Below are 21,233 nucleotides of genomic sequence, written 5' to 3' on the forward strand. Positions count from 1 at the left end.
AAAAATAAACTCATGATTTTAGGGAGTGCTATGAAGGAGGCATATAGTGATTCCTTAATCTAGTCTTGGGAAACCTCCATAAGACAGTGGTACCTGAGATGAGATCTGACCAGTGAAGTGGAGTTAACTATGTACAGGTAGAAACAAGTGATGCTTGCAAACAGGAGACCCAATGGCCTGTGGCAGGGAGGTCAGTTATGGCTGAGGGTGTGACACAAGTTTGGAGAGTGAGGTAAGAGTCAAATCATGAAAGGTCTTGGAGTACTCGGTAAGGGTATTGTACTATACCAAGAACAGCAAGAAGCCTCTGCAGCAGGGGATAAAGTATGAAGAGATGCACATGGAAAAGCTTACTGGGCCTGCTAGGCAGAGAATGGACACTGGGGACCAGAGCGGATGGCAGAGACCACACAGATAGTTAGTTTAGTCCAGGGGAGAAACAAAGCATAGCTTTTCCTACAGCACTTTCATGGAGTAAAGAAGTGATGGCAGCAGGAGAAGGGGCTGCCCAAGGAGTGTGTATCTGCAGTGAGTGTTCCAAGGGTCAGAGTCTCACTAAAGCTCTATTCTCCCCATTTATCACTAATTAATGGCCTCCCCCATGACCTCTCAACCAGGTGTATTTTTGATGTATTGACATCTATGCAAATATCAATGTTAGTACATATACTGACAGAATATAAAAATAATTCTGGGAACAGAAATGCCTTATAGCGGGTGCCACGGCTCACTAGGCTAATCCTCTGCCTCTGGCGCCGGCACACCGGGTTCTAGTCCCGGTCGGGGCACCGGATTCTGTCCCAGTTGCCCCTCTTCCAGGCCAGCTCTCTGCTGTGGCCCGGGAGTGCAGTGGAGGATGGCCCAAGTGGTTGGGCCCTGCACCTGCATGGGAGACCAGGAGAAGCACCTGGCTCCTGCCTTCGGATCAGCGCAGTGCACCGGTTGCAGCGTGCTGGCCGCAGTGGCCATTGGAGGGTGACCCAATGGAAAAGGAAGACCTTTCTCTCTGTCTCTCTCTCTCTCTCACTGTCCACTCTGTCAAAAAAAAAAAAATTTTTAAAAAAGCCTTATATTAGCATGAACATCACAGTACAAACTATTATCCCCTGATAGCAGGGGTTTCTCACTTCTTTGAGCAAAAGCAGCTTTCCCCTTTTAAGCTTCAGCCTTGGAAAAGAGAAAAGAACAGGGTGGAGTAGACTGGGAAGTTCTGGGTGGGGCCCTTGGCCTGTAGACCCCTCCCAATTGTTATCACAGCTTATGCTGTGATGCTTTAGAAGGTGTCCTTGTACATGTTTGAAACTGATCAAAATCAAAGATGATCTGAAGAGGCCTTTCGAACACAAAAGGCTGTACAAAAATACAGTATTTCACAAAACTCTTAACAGGGTGCAGAGTATGTTCCAAAATGATAAGATTCATGTTTCTAAAAACAGATTATGCAGTCATCCTTTAAAAACGTAGGTCAACCAATCACTCCCTGCCTCTGCTCAAACATCCCCATGTTGCACTTGGAGACAGAGGTGATAAACTCTTTGGAAAGCCTCCTGCGCCATACCATCTGATGGTACTCTCTCCTCCCTGACCTCAGCTACTGCTACTCTTTCTCTTGCTTGCTCCTCCCTAGCCCCTGGGCCTTCCTCACACAGGACTTTGCCATCATTGTCCCCTCTCCCTGGCACACTCCTCCCCAGGTACCCTCAGGCTCATCCCTTCACTTCCTTCAAGGTTTTGCTTAAGGCCACTTATCCCAAAACCTTCCTGCCAACCATGCCACGAATCACCTCCACATTCCCCTGCCCCTTGCCTGAACTCTTTTCCTCCATAACATTGATCTTGTAATTTACTTTATTCTCTCATCATCTTCCACCAGAGTGACAGCTCTGGAGACCGAAGTTCACTGGTACTCTGCTGACTTTCTATCTCCAGTAACTGGGACACTGCCTGGGGCATTCAGAAGGGACTCAAAAAATTTGTTGAATGATTTTAAAAAGTACTCAATAAAAGAAAAGAAAATATATAACATAAATTCAGAAATTCCTCTACAGGTTTTATACTTGGATTTTGGATATAGTAAAGGGAACAACAAAAAGATATAAATTCAAAAGTGAATTCATACAAGAGACACTTTAAGAGTTTCTTTCTTTATTTATTTTTTTGCAAGAGTTATAGAGAGAAGCAGAGACAGAGAGAGTGGTCTTCCATCTGCTGGTTCACTCCCCAACTGGCCACAGTGGCTGGAGCTGTGCCAATCCAAAGCCAGGAACCAGGAGTTTCCTCCGGGTCTCCCACGTGGGTGCAGGGGCCAAGCACTTGGGCCATCTTCTACTGCTTTCCCAGGCCATAGCAGAGAGCTGGCTTGGAAGAGGAGCAGCTGGGACTAGAACCGGCACCCATATGGAATGCCGGCACTTCAGGCCAGGGTTTTAACTTGCTGCATCACAGCGCTGGCCCCTAAGAGTTTTTTTTAAAAGCTAGTACTGATGTGGAGAACAGAACTCATATACTACTGATGGGAATGTGAACTAGTGTGGTTTCCATGGAAAGCAGTATGGCAGTTTCTCAAAAAGTTAAATACAAGGGACTGGCACCATGGCATGGTGGGTGGAGCCGTCGCCTGCTGTGCCAGCATCCCATATGGGCGCCAGTTCGAATTCTGGCTGCTCTACTTCTGATCCAACTCTCTGCTATGGCCTAGGAAAGGTATAGAAGATGGCCCAAGTCCTTGGGCCCCTGCACCCATATGGGCGACCCGGGCAAAGCTCCTGGCTTTGGATCAGTGCAGCTCTGGCTATTGGGGTCATCTGGAGAGTGAACCAGTGGATGGAAGACCTCTCTCTCTCTGCCTCTCTGTAACTCTGACTTTCAAATATATTAAATCTTTTTTTAAAAAAAAGTTAAATACAGAGTTACCAAATGATCTCCCAACTCCACTCTGAGGTTATATGCTCAAGAGAAATAAAAACAAATAAGCATACAATAACCTATATACAAATGCTTATAGTCACATTATTATTCAGAAGGACCAAAAAATGAAAACAACCCAAATATCCATGACCTAGTGAATGGATAAATGTAATATAGCTGTACTATTATTACCAACTAATAAAGAATGAAATTCAGACACATGGTACAATACTAACATTATGCTGAGTCAAAGAAGCTAGTCCTAAAAGACCATATATTATATAATTCCATGTATATGACATGTCCAGAACAACAAAGCAAGAGACAGAAAGCAGCCTGATGGCTGCCTGTGGTTGAAGAGGGGTGAGGGATACAGGGTAAACATGAAGTGACTGCTAATCATTGTGGAGTTTCTCTTGGGGATGTTGACAACCCTATGAATACACTAAAAACACTACACATTCCAACTGGGTGGACTACGTGGCAGGTGCCAGCATCACAGCTTACCTCTCACAGATCCTGTAGCCTTCGTTGACACTCACTGCTTTATACTTCACATTGCCCTTGGTCCGCTCCAGTTCCCAACACCAGTCCTTAAGTGTGTCAAACATTACTGTATGGTCCTTGGGACTGGTGGCTAACAAAACAAAATTAGAAAGACAATAAAATCTCTTCAAGAAGCACTGGTATTTTAATTATGGGAAAGTGCATCCTCTGGCCCTAACTTCCTCCACTAAGCCCATTTTGATTCAAACAGAATTAATTCACTCCTTACTCCTAACCTTGTTCTATTTTTTTTGTCATTCATCCAAACTTAAGACTGAGGCTCTTTTTATATGGCAGAAAAGGAATTGTTCTTGCTCCATTCCTTACAGAAGCAATTTATAGCTCCATTTTCAGTCATCTGACCATGAGATAACTTACGTAACACAAAGAGATTGTGTGCAGCTCTAAAAGACAGGCATGGCACAAATGCTAAAATAATGAAATATTTTTAGCCCTACCAATATGTGCAGAAAATGGCAAACTGATTTGAATAGCACGTCAAATTTCTGAATGTAAATCCTTTTCAGTTTGAAGATGTAACACCTGCAGGAGAACTGTCTTGTGTGATAGCTGGTTACTGAAGGCAACAAACAGATCAGAGAGCCTTGGTGAAAGTCACTTCCTGCCAGCCAAGGCTACATGATGGTGACCTGCACTTCTGCACCTAATTCTGCCCTGCCACTACCCACTAGGATGAAATGCAGGGGAATACTGATCTTTTCTTTCTTCAGTTCATTTTTTAATTTATTTGAAAGGCAGAGGGACAGAGAGAGGCCCTATTCAGTGGATCACTCCCGAAATGCCTGCAATGGCTGAGTGGAAGGTGGAACTCAATCCAGGTCTCCAAAGTGGACAGTAGGAACCCAACTACTTGAGCCATCACTGCTGCCACCCAAGGTCAACGTTAGCAGGAAACGGCAGTATCGAACATGCACTTTTATAGACATCTCAACAGTCATCTTAACAGCTCTGCCAAATGCCTACCCTTGGAGTACTGCTCTTGCAGCCCAGCCAACATATCCTTGGTCCTCTCCCAAGTCACAGCATTGCCTGCTGGGGGTGGTATGCACCAAAATATTCTCGGGTATTTATATAAATTCTATCACAGTTAGTTCAAGCCTTTGCACATCTAAAAACAAAGTGATAAAATGACTCATTCTGTTCCAGTTAACAAAACCAAATCATAGCAAAAATAAGGATGATGACAATAGTTAATGCTTATACAGATTGAGCACCCCTAATCTGAAAATCCGAAATGCTCCAAAATATGAAAAAATTTTAGTGCTGACATAATGCCACAAGTGGAAATTCTCTGATTTCATGTAAGGTCAAAACACAGGTACACTAAAAATACAGCATAATATTACCTTCAGGCTAAAAATATATATATATATATATATATATTTAATTTATTTATTTGACAGGTAGTTACAGTGAGAGAGAGACAGAGAGAAAGGTCCTCCCTCCATTGGTTCACTCCCCAAATGGCTGCTATGGCCGGCACTATGCCAATCTGAAGCCAGGAACCAGGTGCCTCCCCCAGTCTCCCATGCAGATGCAGGGGCCCAAGCACCTGGGCCACCCTCCACCGCCCTCCCGGGCCACAGCAGAGAGCCAGACTGTAGAAGGAGCAACCGGGACTAGAACCCGGTGCCCACATGGGATGCTGCCCGCCGTAGGCGGAGGATTAACCAAGTGAGCCACAGCGCCGGCCCCCTTCAGGCTAAATATGTAAGATACATATGAAACATAAATGGATTCTATGCTTAGATTTGGGTCCCATCCCCAAAATACTTTATTATGTATATACAAATATTCCAAAATCCAAAAAAGTCTTAACTCTAAAACACTTGTCATCCCATGGATCTTGGATAAAGGATACTTACCTCGATCCTTAAACCTCAGAGGATGGGCTAAACATAACAGGCAATGTTATTTCCTTCATGTTATATTTACAGCAAGGGAAGGTCAAAAAAGTCACAGAACCAGGTAACTGCAGAACTGGAATTCAAACCCAAACAACTATAAAAGGAAATTTCCATAAAGCACTAACACACACACAAAACCCCATAGGTGTCAGTAGTAACACTACCATTCAGCACAGTAGATAATTTTCTTAGCAATACTGGCAGGTCTTTCCCTACAATGCCATGTCATAAGAATTAAGGACTTTTCAGCCAAAACACATTTGTGACTTCTTAATTCCAGGGATTAAAGTATTCAAATTGCAAAAGACTTACTTCTACCAATCCCAGTCAACGAAAAATCAAATTGGTCAACTAGTATCTATCAGTTATAATCTTTACTTCTCAAAAAAAAAAAGAGGGTAAGAAAGGAGAGAGGAGAATGAACTAAAATAGGATAAAAAATGCTACACTCTGTGAGCCTCTTACACAAGACACCACCAGAAGGTAAAGAAACCCCCCAGGTCAATCAAGGTAAATATTCTGGAATGCTGGTCAACCTACATTGGCAATCCAAGAAACTATCCTATGCTGGGACCAGACCAACAGTCAGGATGGAAGGAACAGGCAGGATTCTTAAAAAGAAAGTATAATTTTAAAAATTATATCAATGAATAATATGCAGTTTTACTCTCAATTAACTCTCATGTAAGACTGTGCCCTTGGGGCCGGCACTGTGTACGTGGGTTAAAGCCTTGGCCTGAGGCGCTGGCATCGATACAGGCGCCGGTTAGAGTCCCGGCTGCTCTACTTCTGATCCAGCTCTCTGCTGTGGCCTGGGAAAGCAGTAGAGGACAGCCCAGGTGCTTGGGCCCCTGCACCCACGTGGGAGACCTGGAAGAGGCTCCTAGCTCCTGGCTTCGGATCGGCCCAGCTCTGGCCATTGCGGTCATCTGGGGAGTGAGCCAGCGGATGGAGGACTTCCCTCTGTGTGTCTACCTCTCTCTGTAACTCCATCTTTCAAATAAATAAAATAAATCTATAAAAAAAATAAATAAAAAAGACTGTGCCCTGCATACCATGCGTTTAACTCTTTATAATATTTTAAGGAGAGCATCAATGCTGCTTTTTTTTTTTTTAACTTTTTTTTTTTTTTTTTTTTGACAGGCAGAGAGAAAGGTCTTCCTTTCTATTGGTTCACTCTCCAAATGGCCGCCATGGCCGGCGCTGCACCGATCCGAAGCCAGGAGCCAGGTGCCTCTTCCTGGTCTCCCATGCGGGTGCAGGGCCCAAGGACTTGGGCTATCCTCCACTGCCTTCCTGGGCCACAGCAGAGAGCTGGGCTGGAAGAGGAGCAACCGGGACAGAATCCGGTGCCCCAACAGGGACTAGAACCTGGGGTGCTGGCGCCGCAGGCAGAGGATTAGCCTAGTGAGCCATGGCGCTGGCCAATACTACTGTTTTTAAAATGAGAAAAGGGGCTGACACTGTTTCCTAGCAGGTAAAGCCATCGCCTGCAGTGCCAGCATTCCATATGGGAGCCCTACGTCTGATCCAGCTCTCTGCTGTGGCCTAGGAAAGCAGCAGAAGATGGCCCAAGTCCTTGGGCCCCTGCACCCCTATCGGAAGACCCAGAAGAAGCTCTTGGCTCCTGGCTTCAGCTAGGTGCAGCTCAGGCCATTACAGCCAACTGGGGAGTGAACCAGTTGATGGAAGACCTCTCTTTCTCTGCCTCTCCTTCTCTCTGTGTAACTTTGACTCTCAAATAAATAAATCTTTAAAAGAAAATGAGAAAAGATGCTTCAAGACACAGCTAGAAGGTGGGTGGGTAAGGAGTAAACTTAGTTGAGATGGATACTTCAAAACCTGTATCTTGGCCGGCGCCGTGGCTCAACAGGCTAATCCTCCGCCTTGCGGCGCCGGCACACCGGGTTCTAGTCCCGGTCGGGGCACCGATCCTGTCCCGGTTGCCCCTCTTCCAGGCCAGCTCTCTGCTGTGGCCAGGGAGTGCAGTGGAGGATGGCCCAAGTGCTTGAGCCCTGCACCCCATGGGAGACCAGGAGAAGCACCTGGCTCCTGCCATCGGAACAGCGCGGTGCGCCGGCCGCAGCGCGCTACCGCGGCGGCCATTAGAGGGTGAACCAACGGCAAAGGAAGACCTTTCTCTCTGTCTCTCTCTCTCTCACTGTCCACTCTGCCTGTCAAAAATAAAAAACAAAAAACAAAAAAAAAAAAAAACCTGTATCTTTTCAACTAAATTCCTGTGTTTCCCAAAATGTAACATTCTCCTCTATGAGACACCTACATCTTTTCATATGTCAACAGCTCTGCCTAAAATACTCACCTAAGCCTACCAAATACTCCCGCTCCCACATCCTCCACGCGCAGTGCAGGCAGAGCCTTTTCCCTCTGACAGTCTGCCTCCCACCGTGGGAGGAAACATCACAAAGAGGACACATCACTAAGCTGCTTCTACTGTCTGACAAATGCTTCCTGAAAGCAAGGATTTAGTCCTATTCACCACCATATCCCCACAGGACCTGGCCCATGGCAAGTGTTCAATAAACATTTACCAAATGAGCAGCTAGTGGCAAAACTGCCACCTGCCTGACAAAAAGCACAAAGGGCTGACGATCATTAAACATCAGCCTCATTTTAATAAAGAACAGGGGCAGTAACTGGCGCAACAGGTTAAGCTGCCACTTGGGATGCTGGCATCCTACAGTGGAGTGTCAGTTTGATTCAAGTGCTTCACTTGATCCAGATTCCTGTTAATGCACATGGGAAGGCAGCAGGTGATAGCCCAAGTGTGTGGATCCCTACCATCCATATGGGAGACCTGGATGGAGTTTCAGGCTACTAGATTTGGCCTGGCCCCGCTCCAGCTATTCTGGGAATCTGAGGAGTGAACCACTGAATGGGAGATCAATCTATGTCTCTCCCTCTTTCTCTGTCACTCTTTCTTTCTTTCTTTTTTTTTTTTTAAAGGGAAAGGGTTTATTGAGGGGAAACCAGACAGACCGGAAGGAAGTGGCGAAGAAGGAAAAGAGGCAGAGGGAAAGAATAAGAGAGATATCAAGAGAGAGAGAGACACAGAGAAAAGAGACAGAGAGATGGAGACAGAGAGAGGGAGAGAGATCAGGAGACAGATAGAAAGAGACAGAGATAGAGAGAAGTGAGCGAGAGAAAAAAAGAGCCATTCTGCCTTTCCAAAAAAGGAAATAAAGAAAAGAAAAACAAAGAGTAATGGGCAGGAGCAGGCATCTCACCTAGTGGTTAAGATGCTGAGTTAGGGCTCATGTTGTGGCACAACAGAATAAATTACTGCTTGCAACACTGGCATCCCATACCAGAGTAGTGCTTCAAGTCCTAGCTGCCCTGTCCAATCCAGCTCCCTACTTATGTGCTTGGGAAAGCAGTAGATAATGGCCCAAATCCTTACAGGAGATCCAGATGGAGTTCTGGTCTCCTGGCTTTGGCCTGGACCAGCCCTGGCCATTGCAGCCATTTGGGGAGTGAACCAGCAAATTTGATTGATCTCTCTCTGCCCCTCAGTCTCTTTCTCCCTCTCCCACCCTCCACCCCCAAAACCCCTCTTCTGTCATTGTGTCAAAACAAGTAAAATAAAAAATAATAATAATAAAGATGCTGAGTCTGGAGATGGTGTTGTGGCACAGCAGGTTAAGCCACAGCTTGTGATATCAGCTTCCTATATCACAGTGTTGGTTCAAATCCTAGCTGCTCTGCTTCTGACCCAGCTTTCTGATAATACACCTGGGAAGGAAGCAGAAGATGACCCAAGTACTTGGGCCCGATACCTGAGTGGCAGGACAGAATGAAGTTCTTGGCTCCTGGCTTCGGTCTGGCCCAGCCCTGGCTGTTGCAGCCACCTGGGGAGTAAACCAGTGGATGGAAAGTTTCTCTCTCCATCTCTCCCTCTCTCCCTGTCATTCTGCCTTTCAGATAAATAAATATAGCTTTAAAAAAAAACAGATGCTGATTTGAGATACCCACATCCCATATTAGAGTGCCTGGGTTTGAGTCCTGACTCTGCTCCTGATTCCAGTTTCCTGCTAATGCACACCCTGGAAGGCAGCAAATGATGGCTCAAATAGTTGGGTCCCTGTTGGCCGGCACCGTGGCTCAGTAGGCTAATCCTCCTCCTTGCGGCGCCGGCACACCGGGTTCTAGTCCCGGTCGGGGCACCGATCCCGTCCCGGTTGCCCCTCTTCCAGGCCAGCTCTCTGCTGTGGCCAGGGAGTGCAGTGGAGGATGGCCCATGTTCTTGGGCCCTGCACACCATGGGAGACCAGGATAAGCACCTGGCTCCTGCCATCGGAACAGCGCGGTGTGCCGGCTGCAGCGCGCCTACCGCGGCGGCCATTGGAGGGTGAACCAACGGCAAAAAGGAAGACCTTTCTCTCTGTCTCCCTCTACTGTCCACTCTGCCTGTCAAAAAAAAAAAAAAATAGTTGGGTCCCTGTCACCCACATGAAATGTGGATTGAGTTCTCGGCTTCTGTCTTCAGCCTGGCCCAGCAGCAGCTGATGTGAGCTTTTAGGGAGTGAACCAGTGGATGAGAGCCCTCTTTCTTTCTCCATCTCATAAATAAATAAATTTTTAAAAAGTAAAGGGCCAGGCCGGCGCCGTGGCTCAACAGGCTAATCCTCCACCTAGCGACGCTGGCACACCAGGTTTTAGTCCCGGTCGGGGCGCCAGATTCTGTCCCGGTTGCCCCTCTTCCAGGCCAGCTCTCTGCTGTGGCCAGGGAGTGCAGTGGAGGATGGCCCAAGTTCTTGGGCCCTGCACCTCATGGGAGACCAGGAGAAGCACCTGGCTCCCGCCTTTGGATCAGCGTAGTGCGCCGGCTGCAGCGCACCGGCCACAGCGGCCATTGGAGGGTGAACCAACGGCAAAAGGAAGACCCTTCTCTCTGTCTCTCTCTCTCACTGTCCACTCTGCCTGTCAAAAAAAAAAGTAAAGGGCAGAGCAAGTGAACAAACTGAGGGGAGAACCAGAGAAAGCAGTCAGCCATGTGTGAAACATTTCTAATGTTAAGCATTGTTAACAGCTAATTCAGAAGGCTAGAGTTTCTTACTTAAAAGACGGCTTTCTTTCTCAGCAAACTAAATGGAAATATTTGGAATCTTCACTTCTCCTTACCAAACCAATTCTCTAATGTGTTTTTCCTATATAAAAATGTCCCACTTCACCCAAAATATTTCCTGTAAAGCATGCTCCAGTTGCTTAAAAATTTTCTAGAATGTAAGGCATTCTCTAGGAAGTTATGAAATGACACCAAGTATATTTAAGTGGAAGGAAAAAAAAAAAAGCCCAGGGACAAAGAGGATTACTTTTAACTTGTCTCAATTTTGTTTTTGTACAGTCTCTTATTTCCAGATATAACATATTTTATCTGTCATAAGAAGCCACCAAACAATCCCTCACAAAAAGTAAGTAAACAAATTTAAATAGGTAAGTTAAAGATCACAGGGAAAAGTAAGAGAAATCTTCTGATGAATTACCCACACCAAAGTGTGATCAAATGCTACAGAACAGAAGAAAAAACCCACTCGCCCAAGGATGAGTCGTCTCCCATTGGCTGCAGGTGGGAAGTGAAAGCTCCTGCCCATCCTCAAACTGAAGCCCAGAAACACTTACCTATAATGCTTTGGGCAGCAGCTGCATAGGAAAACAGAAACAATCGTTTAAGCAGTTTAGGAGCCTGGGTATGATGAATTATCCCACTGACAATCTAGAAAAGAATCAATCAATGCATATAATTAGGCTTTTGATAGATAAACACTAGGAAAGGCAAGAGCCAAGTTATCTAGGTTTCCAGTCACTACTGGAGCTCAACGAAAAACACGTTAACCACTGCTAAACTTAGCTCTTGAAATAACACCAAACCAACAGAATGCTAATCAATTTTTCAGGTTTTCTAAGAGTTGTGGATTTCTAGGGAAAATTTTAAAACATAGTCTAACTTCTCAAAAACAGTGTTAAGAAACTTAAGTGCCACAGCAAGCCAGATTCAAAAAATCTCACATGTCAAAGACTTACAGCTAATATCAGACACTAAACAAGACACTTATTTATTATTAAACATAATCATCTTCTTCACAAACTCAAAACCATTGTTCACTATGTATTTCAAATGATACTTAGCTATTTGACTCACTTGCTGTGGGCTTAGAACCTTCCAGAAGATAAGGAAAAGAAAACAGTGTATCAGTACTTTCTGCTTATTGTGTTAAGACAAAAATATGTTTGGACAGATGACCAAAACCACATTTGAAGTGAAGTATCAGCCTCTCAGGACATTTTCTATAACTAAACTATTATTTTCCTGCTCAAAATAGATACTGGAATCATGGTTACTATTCTAACTGAAAAATCACACTATTTGAAAGAAAACTAAGGTGTTATGTTTAAGTATACATAACTCACCATAGCCAAGACATTATACAAACTGGCCTCTTGCTAGATTTCCCCTGATGCACTTATCAGGAGAGTGGCAGGTTTGAGACTTTATCTCAGGAGATCTTGGCAGTTATTCCAAACATAAAATAAATACAGCCACTTTCTGAGGTCAGTTAACATTCCAATTTGCCATGGCACCCTGGGGATTTAAGTCTACTTGGTCTCCCAAAGCACACCTACAACCTGGCTTTGCTCATCGACCTGTGGGCTTCTTCCTTCCATGCACAATCACTACCTCCCAGAGGTAAACTCACTTATTCACAGGAGTTGGAAGTCATTGCTACTGCTACTGTCTTCTGAGAAGGCTGTCAGAGAGGGGACAGAGAGATAAACTTTCAGCTGTCCCATTCTTCCCTTCCCCCAGCTGCCTCCTAACCTTATGAGCTCCCCCACCCATCTGTGACTCTAGGAATAAAAACATCATGAATCAAAGGATTAAAGGCACCAAGTACCAAGCTGATACACAGACATGTTTTACCAAATTGCCTCTCAAATTCCAGTCAAACAATAAAGGACTGTAATCAATTTCAACTTCACAGAGTAAAAGGCTTCCTTTGGAGCATTTAGTACAGTGGTTAAATCGCTGCTTGGGACATCCAAATTGTGTATCAGAGTGATTGGTTCAAGTCCTGGCTGTTTCCAATTCAGCTTCCTGTTAATATACACCCTTATAGGCAGCAGACAATGGCTCAAGCAGTTGGGTCCTTGCTACCCAAGTGGTAGACCTGAAATTAGTTCTGGGTTCCTGGCTTTAGTCTGAACCAACTCTGGCTGTTGTGGGCATTTGAGGAGCAAACAAGTGGTTGAAAGATCTCTCTCCATCTGTCTCTCTCTATCTGCCTTTCAAATAAAATGAAAATAAATTTTAAAAGAAAAGAAAGCCTCTCTCCAACTTTTGTGCAATACAAGAAAAACTTTTAGTTAATGGGGAAAACCTGATGGGAAATAAAACCTAAAAACACATGCAAAAAAGTTACCCTTTTGACTTCCTCTTCCTTTGTGTACCTCAGACAAAAGTGGAACACTCGGAGGTCTTTGCAGTGGATGATGAGTTTCTCAGGGTATTTTTTCAGTTGTCCAAAGAGAGTTTTTTTTTTCTCATCAAATACTAAAAATCAATACAATGAGGAAAACAGGAAAGGAAATTGTTACATACAGCAACAAGTTAAAGAAACAGTAAGTTAACAGTCTAAGTTAATAGTCTACCTTCATTTGTTCAAGAGTGTGAAGAGAGGCACTGTCTGCCTTCTAAGTGCCTATAGCAGGAGCCCTGGCTCTCTGAAAGCAGTCAAGGTTCTTCATTCTTCTGCAGTAGGCACAAGACTCAAACTGACTGGTTGTTGCTGGCAGAACTGACACCACTAGCCTGAAGAAAACCCAGCTCTGAAAGCTGAGATTATCAAAGACGGAAGGGAGATCACTTAGGACATGCTTTTGTAACAGCCAATTCCTTGGGTTTATGGTTAGGATCCCTCCTGAAACCTTCATCTCCGTCACTGAGTTTAGACCCAGCACTCTGGTATTGAGAATATCATAAATGGCCGCTGTATAGATTCTGAAAATGACCTCAATACAAAAATAGAGAAGTAGAACAGAAAGAGGCTTGACAGAAGAGGCTTGTTTAGTCAGCAGAACAAGACATCCTAATGTAAGACCTAATGTATCAGATTAGCCATTCAAGTCAAACCTACACAGCTGACTTTGGTAGCAAAAAGTATGAGCAATATCTAATCTATAGTGGTTTTGCATAGAGTGTTAGAAAGAACAGGTTCTAAGTCCAAGTCCAAACTCCTCCAGCTAAGTGAGCCTCAAACAGGCAACTCTATGTACCAATTTTATCACCCATGAAACTTATTTAAACAAGATAATATATGTGAACAAATTTTTAGTAACTATAAAGGGCCACAAAATATCATCGCCATTACCAGCTACACATTCATAGGCAGGCTACAACTCAAGGGAAAGCAGATACTTACCTCCAAAAATCTGATCAACACAGTGGAGTGTAATGTCATTTTCTCCTATAATCTTGTTCTTAAACTGAGTTTCCTAAAAGATTCAAAAGGACACTGTGACTCCTTTCTACGTACTGTTAAGACATTTATAAGCAGAGCAAATCATCATTGTCTACTTGCACATTAACATAAACAGGGAAATGCTGCCCCATTCTAAACAAGGGATGATGAATTATGTGTGAAAAGCTCACAACCATTTGTTTTTCAAACACAGGCAGAACACGCCACTTCTGGGCTGCTTCCAGGCAGACTCACCGTGCCAGGCCTGATCATCCTGAGACGTGTGGGAAAGCAGGGTGCAGGTTAACATTCTCCACATGAATGCAAAGAGGTGAGTGACAGAGATACCTGAAGTCAGCTTTATGAAGAATACTGGGAAATTTATGTTTCTGGTAAATGCTGTCTCTTATACAAGACGCTGAACCAAGCCACAACTGCAGGTGGCAGCACAAAGACCAGACATGGCTGCAGCAATGGTGCTGCTATTTATGAAGCAAGAGCGGTCCTGGGCAGCTGGCACAGTGAGGCCAGGAAATGCTTTGGCTGGGTTTCCATTAACATACAGCTCTCTTCTTACTCAACTCCTCATCCTTCATGGGTGGGGACAATGTCTCATAAGGATACTACTACTGCGTTCAGATTAAAATAAACCCAAATTCAAAAGCAGTATTCACCATCAGTTTCTTTAAAAAAAAAAAAAAAAGATTTATTTACTTATTTGAAAGGCAGAGATACGGAGAGGCAGAGGCAGAGAGTGAGAATGAGAGCAAGAGAGAGAATCAGAGAGGTTCTTCCATCCACTGGTGTACTTCTCAAGTGCCTGCAATGGCTGGAGATGCACCAATCCGAAGCAAGAGGACAGGAGCTTCTTCCAGGTCTCCCATGTGGGTACAGGGACCCAAGGACTTAGGCCATCTTCTACTGCTTTCCCAGGCCATAGCAGAGAGCTTGATCAGAAGTGGAGAAGCCAGAACTCGAACCAGCGCCCATATGGGATGCCGGCACTGTGGGTCGCAGTTTTACCCAACAACACAGCACAGGCCCCTCACCATCAGTTTTACTACTGAACTCAGTTCCTGAATTTGAGAAATAGTGTAGTATAGAGAACAGATGGGGAACTAGTATACCTGGGAAATTAGTATTCCAGAGAGTGATACATCCTATGCTGAAATATGGAACAAAATGAGAGAAAGTTCACGTCTACCTAAGATGTCAAATGCAAGCTAGTGTGACAAGGCCCACATAGGAAATTTCTAAACAGTCCTATCACTGAAAGGAGATCCTGAAGAAGAGAGTGGACTGGTGAGGAGGACTTGTGTCTTTGATTTGTATTTAGGTGTGTCGGGGTGAGCATGGAGTGACTGAGAAGCTGGGGAAAAGACAATGGAGCAAACTGCACTGTTCCCACAAACACAGCTTATACATACAGCATTATCCAGTGCAGGTTCATCATCACCCAGGAAGGCAATCTTGAAGTCTGTGCAGACAAGTCTCCCATAGATCCCCCGCTGGCAGGAATCTTCCTGGACATACTTCAGTACTGTGCTGGCCTCACAAAGCAGTTGTTCACCTGGTGGAAACCAAAACAAGTCTTCCTCAGAGCCCTCAGGGAACATACAGTAGGTAAACACTGGACGCTTCCCAGCTCTATTTACATAGGACTAAGATACAATATAATGTAGTACTCTAGAACTTGACAATTTTCAGCATAGCAAGAACTGAAAAACTTAGGGAAGATGAAGCAGAGTAGGGACTTCAAAAAGTGAAATCAAAATGGCTCAGATGCAACTTCACACAGGTCATTTCTCTACCTTCTCACTGTGAAAAATGGAAGTTTCCAAATATGTGATATGACCTCAGCTGCACCTTTTTTTTTTTTTAGGATTTATTTATACACAAAAGAATAAAATTTTTTTTAAAGATTTATTTATTTATTTGAAAGGCACAGACATAGAGAGGCAGAAGCAGACAGAGGGGTCTTCCACCCGCTGGTTCACTCCCCAGTTGGCTGCAACAGTAGGAGCTATGCCGATCCGAAGCCAGGAGCTTCTTCTGGGTCTCCCACATGGGTGCAGGGGTAAAGGACTTGGGCCATCTTCTACTGCTTTCCCAGGCCACAGAAGAGAGCTGGGACTTGAAGAAGAGAAGCTGGGACTTGAACCGGTGCCCATATGGGATGCTGGCCCTATAGGCGGCGGCTTTACCTGCTACGCCACAGAGCTAGCCCCTCAAGCTGCACTTTCAACCACAGATCCTAAGTGTTTTCATTACTTTTACCCAACAGATGTTCCAGAGAACTGACCCCCTAATGAGTAGATCCCAAGTCCACATCCCTGCGAGAGCAGGATGTCTCCCTGACCCTGGGACTTCCTCTGACATCGCACTGCAGCTTTCCGCAGCACCACATCCACCCTCATTGTGGCTCCAGAGAGAGGATGGGAGGAAAGGAGAGGTCAGAGGTTTGTGAGGGGAAAAAAAACAGTTTCCTTTCTTTCTTAGTTGAGAGCATTTCCTCTAAATGTGTAACCTCCCCTACTCAAGCTGCAGGTGCCCAGCACACATGAGCAGCTGTAGTTTCTAGAGACAGGGAGTATTTCTCTTGATAGACGGAAAGATTAGGACTAGGGGATGGGTAAGTATTCTTTGCTCTGTAGACACAGAAAAGCTTAGGAGAGCAGGATGTCTGGGAAAGGGAAGGAAAGAGAGAAGGACATGAGAGAAATGAAAAACTAACTGCACATACTTTGCAACAAATTTTCTTCCCATCTAGCAGATAACCATCTTCCCCTCGGAATCTCCCTCTGAGTATCTCCTTTCAAGTCCTTAATTTACTTTTTGGCTCACAATTCATTTAGTCTAGCTTTCAATATGAAAATAAAGAAGAGTTGCAGGCACCTAGGTTATCAAAGGACATACATTAATAGTGGGTTTTTTTTCTTCCATCTTTTAAGGGGTTAATACCTCTGGCTGAAACTCTAAGGAAACACAGGAAGATGGCTCAGTCACTAGGTTAGTCTCTAGAGAGACCACAGAGTTTAAAGAAAACAATGAAGTCAGGGCCTCAATGGGGTTTAAAATAGTCCCAGAAAAAGCACTTCAGCTAAATCCAAGGTGGAAGGCAAATGAGCGAGGCTTCCTGTGCAGGAATCACTACCAGCATGAAGCAGCTTTTAACTGTGAGGCTCTCTCCAAGATCAGGCCGGCCTATCCCCATTCCCACGGACCAAGGACAGAAACTAGAATGCAGGAGTGACAACACCACTCCTGGTGAAGCCCTCTGCAGAGGCGTCCTGCACCACAGTTATCAACTTGTTTGTGCCAGATACAGAATCTAAACTCACGAGAGCAGGGAAGCTGGAATGATCCTGGTCTAGTTTAAAAAACTGAGGCTCAGAGAAGTTAACAATGAACTCACAGCTGCACTCTTAGAAGAGACCACTGGGTACTCCAAGAGATGGGAGAAATATATATATATAACACTAAGCTAAAAATAAAAATTAATTTCAGAATCTATAAGCCCCAAGACAAGGAAAAACTGAGATTTGAATCAAGATTTGATATTATTATAAAAATGCCTATAAAATGAAAAACATCAAAAAAAGTTATAGGTGGCCGGCACTGTGGCTTAACAGGCTAATCCTCTGCCTTGCGGCGCCGGCACACCGGGTTCTAGTCTCGGTTGGGGCACCGGATTCTATCCCGATTGCCCCTCTTCCAGGCCAGCTCTCTGCTATGGCCCGGGAAGGCAGTGGAGGATGGCCTTGGGCCCTGCACCCGCATGGGAGACCAGGAGAAGCACCTGGCTCCTGGCTTCAGATCAGCGAGATGCGCCGGCCGCAGCGGCCATTGGAGGGTGAACCAACGGCAAAAAGGAAGACCTTTCTCTCTGTCTCTCTCTCTCACTATCCACTCTGCCTGTCCAAAAAAAAAAAAAAAAAAAATTATAGGAGCCATTGCTGTGGTATAGCAGGTAAAGACACGGCTGCAGTGCCAGCATCCCATATGCATGCTGGTTCAAATCTCAGCTGCTCCACTTCTGATCCAGTTCTCTGCTATGGCCTGGAAAATCAGTAGAAGATGGCCCAAGTCCTTGGGCCCCTGCACCTTCGTGGGAGACCCGGAAGAAGCTCCTGGCTCCTTGCTTCGGATCTGCACAGCTCTAGCCATTGCAGCCAATTGGGGAGTGAACCAGCGGATGGAAGACCTGTCTCTCTGCCTCTCCTTTTCTCTCTGTGTAACTCTGACTTTCAAATAAATAAATAAATGTTTTTAAAAAAGTAAAAAGTTTTCTGGATTGGGAAAAAGTAGAAAAAGGACTGAATGCATAGCTGATATTGTATATACTTAAATGATGTACCACCCAGTCCTTTCCGCTCCTTAACTCAGAGATGACTGAAACTTAAGCTATCGTCACACTCCTCCATATGAAAAATATTCAACCAGGGCCAGTGTTGTGGCACAGCAGGTTAAGCCACTGCCTGCTGCGCCAGCATCCCATATGGGTGCCTATTTGAGCCCTGGTTACTCCACTTTTGATCTAGCTCGTTGCTAATGCACCTGGGAAAGTAGCAGAGGATGGCCCTACTCCTTGGGCCTTTGTCATCCGCTTAGGAGACCTTATGGAGTTCCAGGTTCCTGCCATTGGCCTGGCCCAGCCCTGGCTTTGTGAATTAGCAGATGAAGAAGCTCCATCTCTCCCTCTCTCTTTAATTCTACCTTTCAAATAAATAAATGAATCATTAAAAAATTCTCAAATAAATAATTAAACGAATTTTTTAAAAAGATAACCAACTGGGGCCGGCGCTGTGGCTCACTTAGCTAATCCTCCGTCTGCGGCACCAGCATTCCATATGGGCACCGGGTTCTAGTCCCGGTTAGCTCCTCTTCCAGTCCGACTCTCTGCTGTGGCCCGGGAGGGCAGTGGAGGATGGCCCAGGTCCTTGGGCTCTGCATCCGCGTGGGAGACCAGGAGGAAGCACCTGGCTCCTGGCTTTGGATCAGTGCAATGCACTGGCCGTAGCAGCCATGTGGGGGGTGAACTAATGGAAGGAAGACCTTTCTCTCTGTCTAATTCTATCTGCCAAATTAAAAAAAAAAAAAAAAAAAAAAGATAACCAACCAATCCAAGCTCCTCCAAAATGACCACAGTGCAATGCCTTGGTGGCCCCAGAGGTGATTAATCCCAGCACACCTGGCATAAGTGATCAGATGTATAGGCAGAGACTTAAGGGTAAGACCACCTCTAATGCCTGCCCTGGGAGGTTGGGCAGTTGCACTATTCAAGGGCAGCTACAGACTTGGCAGCAGACACAAAGTAGGAGGTGTGGGATTTTTTGGAGATGGACACTTCTCTGACTATCAGAATACTGGATGGGGTTAAATAGGTCACCAAGAAAAAGGCCTCATTTCTTTGTGAATGAGGTGAGAATTTCCCAGGGTTAGCTTCCTCAGTTTGGGCAGAGAAAGAGCAAGAAAAATTCTTCGCAGATGTTATAATACTCAGACCCAGGTGTGTAGTTATTGAACTAAAGACCTTGGTATTTTTGTTCAACTCATTACTGTTACATGTGAGACGATGAAAACAAAGGAGTTTATATATAGCAATACTAGGGATGATGTAATTTTTCATTAGCTTTGAGTTGTACATGAAGTATTATGTTAACAACACTGATACCTGGCAACAAGTGAAGAGTTACTTCCTTCTCAGTTACTTCCTTTTCATTTGTGTGAATTTCCTAAAAAAGAAAAACAAAAGGCAATATTTTCGTTTAAGGGCTCAAAAAGAATAAAATAAAGCTTTTGGAATACAAACTAAAACACTACTTACCCTAGGAGTTTTTTTTATCTGAAAAGCTAGTTACTTTTTAAAAACTTTTCACTAAAGGAAGATAGAAAATTCCAACAGTCAGGGATAGTCAATTTATCAGACTAAAATTTTAAAAAATTTAAAAATTTAAAAAAATCTTAGGGACCAGTGTTTGGCCTAGTGGTTAAGACACAAACTAAAACACCAACATTTTACATTGAAGTGCCTGGGTTCAATACCCGGCTCTAGCTCTTGACTCCAGTATCCTGATAATGCAGACGCTAACAGGCAACAGTGATAGCTCAAGGAACTGGGTTCCTGCCACCTATGTAGGAGACCAGGACTGATTCCCAGTTCCCAGCCCAGCCCCAGACACTGTGGACATGTGGGTAATGAACTAGTGGACAGGAACGCTCTCTCAAATGGATAAATGAATTTTTAAAATGCAGAAACTAATATTTAGGATTGATAACAACTGTAACCAGCAGAAGGACTGGGGTGGACATTCCTTACGTAAAGGAGTAAGTTAAAGTATCACGCATCAAAGCAAGACAGCTCAAATACAGTCAGAGAAATAGAAGACATGCACTAGTAGGATTCCACCCCCCTCCAATGAGAATCAAAGACGGAAAGCAAATGCTTGTGTTCTTCTAAGAAAATGAATCTGTGAAAAGGCTTGAAGACATAAGAGGAAAGTACGAATGTGTATCACTACAGATTCATCTGCTCTCAGTAAAGACAGCTGGAACAACCTTTACCCACTCTTCCTTACCTAAAACCACAAGACAAATCGGGAACCAAGGCCTGGATCTGTGGTACTGTTTCTCAATAAATGAGTGCCTCTATTTGGGTTCAGTGTTTACTGAGTATTCAAAAGATACTTAGAAAACCTCAATGAATGGTGCTTCCAAAGCAATGACCATAAATGGCTATTGTTGGGGCCAGTGTGGTGGTGTAACAGGTTAAGCTGCTGCCTGCAGCACCAACATCCCATATGGGTGCTAGTTCAAATCCTGGCTGCTGCACTTCTGATCCAGCTCCCTGCTAATGAAAGCAGCAGATGATAGCCCAAGTCTGGGCCCTGCACCACCCTTTGGGAGACCCTGATGAAGTACCTGGCTCCTGATTTCCTCCTAGCCCAGCATGGGCCATTTTGGCTATCTAGAAATAGAACCAGCAGAGAGGAAGGAAGACTTCTCTCTCTCTACGACTCTGCCTTTCAAATAAATCTTTTTAAAAAAATAATAATGATAAAAATAAATAACTATTGTTAACACAGCAAAAAGAGAAGCATGGTAGGACTTCTAAAGAAGCCTACTGAACCACCTAGGAAGTATTCCTGGTAAAATGTCTAACTAACCTCAATCTTAGTTTATATGGCAACTGACTAATTTATAAGAAACACTGGAACAGAAAAACATGTTAAATGATAATGGGGGATTTAATCAGCTAAATCCTGATTATGGAAAATTCTATAAGATACGCAAGTGCTATCAACTAATAAATCTGGATTCTTTTTTTGGAGGGGGGGCAGGGTAGAAAGCTCTAGAAGGGTTAAGTTTTCTGAATTTG

The 21,233-nt window shown here is 44.5% G+C and overlaps 1 protein-coding gene across 1 annotated transcript in view; it reads right to left on the reverse strand.

Annotated features, from left to right (window-relative positions):
* MTMR12 (myotubularin related protein 12) overlaps positions 1 to 21,233 on the reverse strand; it is a 110,974-nt gene that overhangs the window by 42,851 nt on the left and 46,890 nt on the right. Inside the window, exons 2-7 of the mRNA XM_062211879.1 lie at positions 19,530 to 19,590; positions 15,283 to 15,425; positions 13,817 to 13,889; positions 12,818 to 12,948; positions 11,019 to 11,112; positions 3,415 to 3,544 (exon numbers count right to left, since the gene is read on the reverse strand). Of these exons, the coding sequence (XP_062067863.1) occupies positions 3,415 to 3,544; positions 11,019 to 11,112; positions 12,818 to 12,948; positions 13,817 to 13,889; positions 15,283 to 15,425; positions 19,530 to 19,590 (632 nt within the window). The remainder of the gene's footprint in view (positions 1 to 3,414; positions 3,545 to 11,018; positions 11,113 to 12,817; positions 12,949 to 13,816; positions 13,890 to 15,282; positions 15,426 to 19,529; positions 19,591 to 21,233) is intronic.

This window comes from Lepus europaeus, chromosome 15 (assembly GCF_033115175.1).
Source record: "Lepus europaeus isolate LE1 chromosome 15, mLepTim1.pri, whole genome shotgun sequence".
Lineage (NCBI taxonomy): Eukaryota > Metazoa > Chordata > Mammalia > Lagomorpha > Leporidae > Lepus > Lepus europaeus.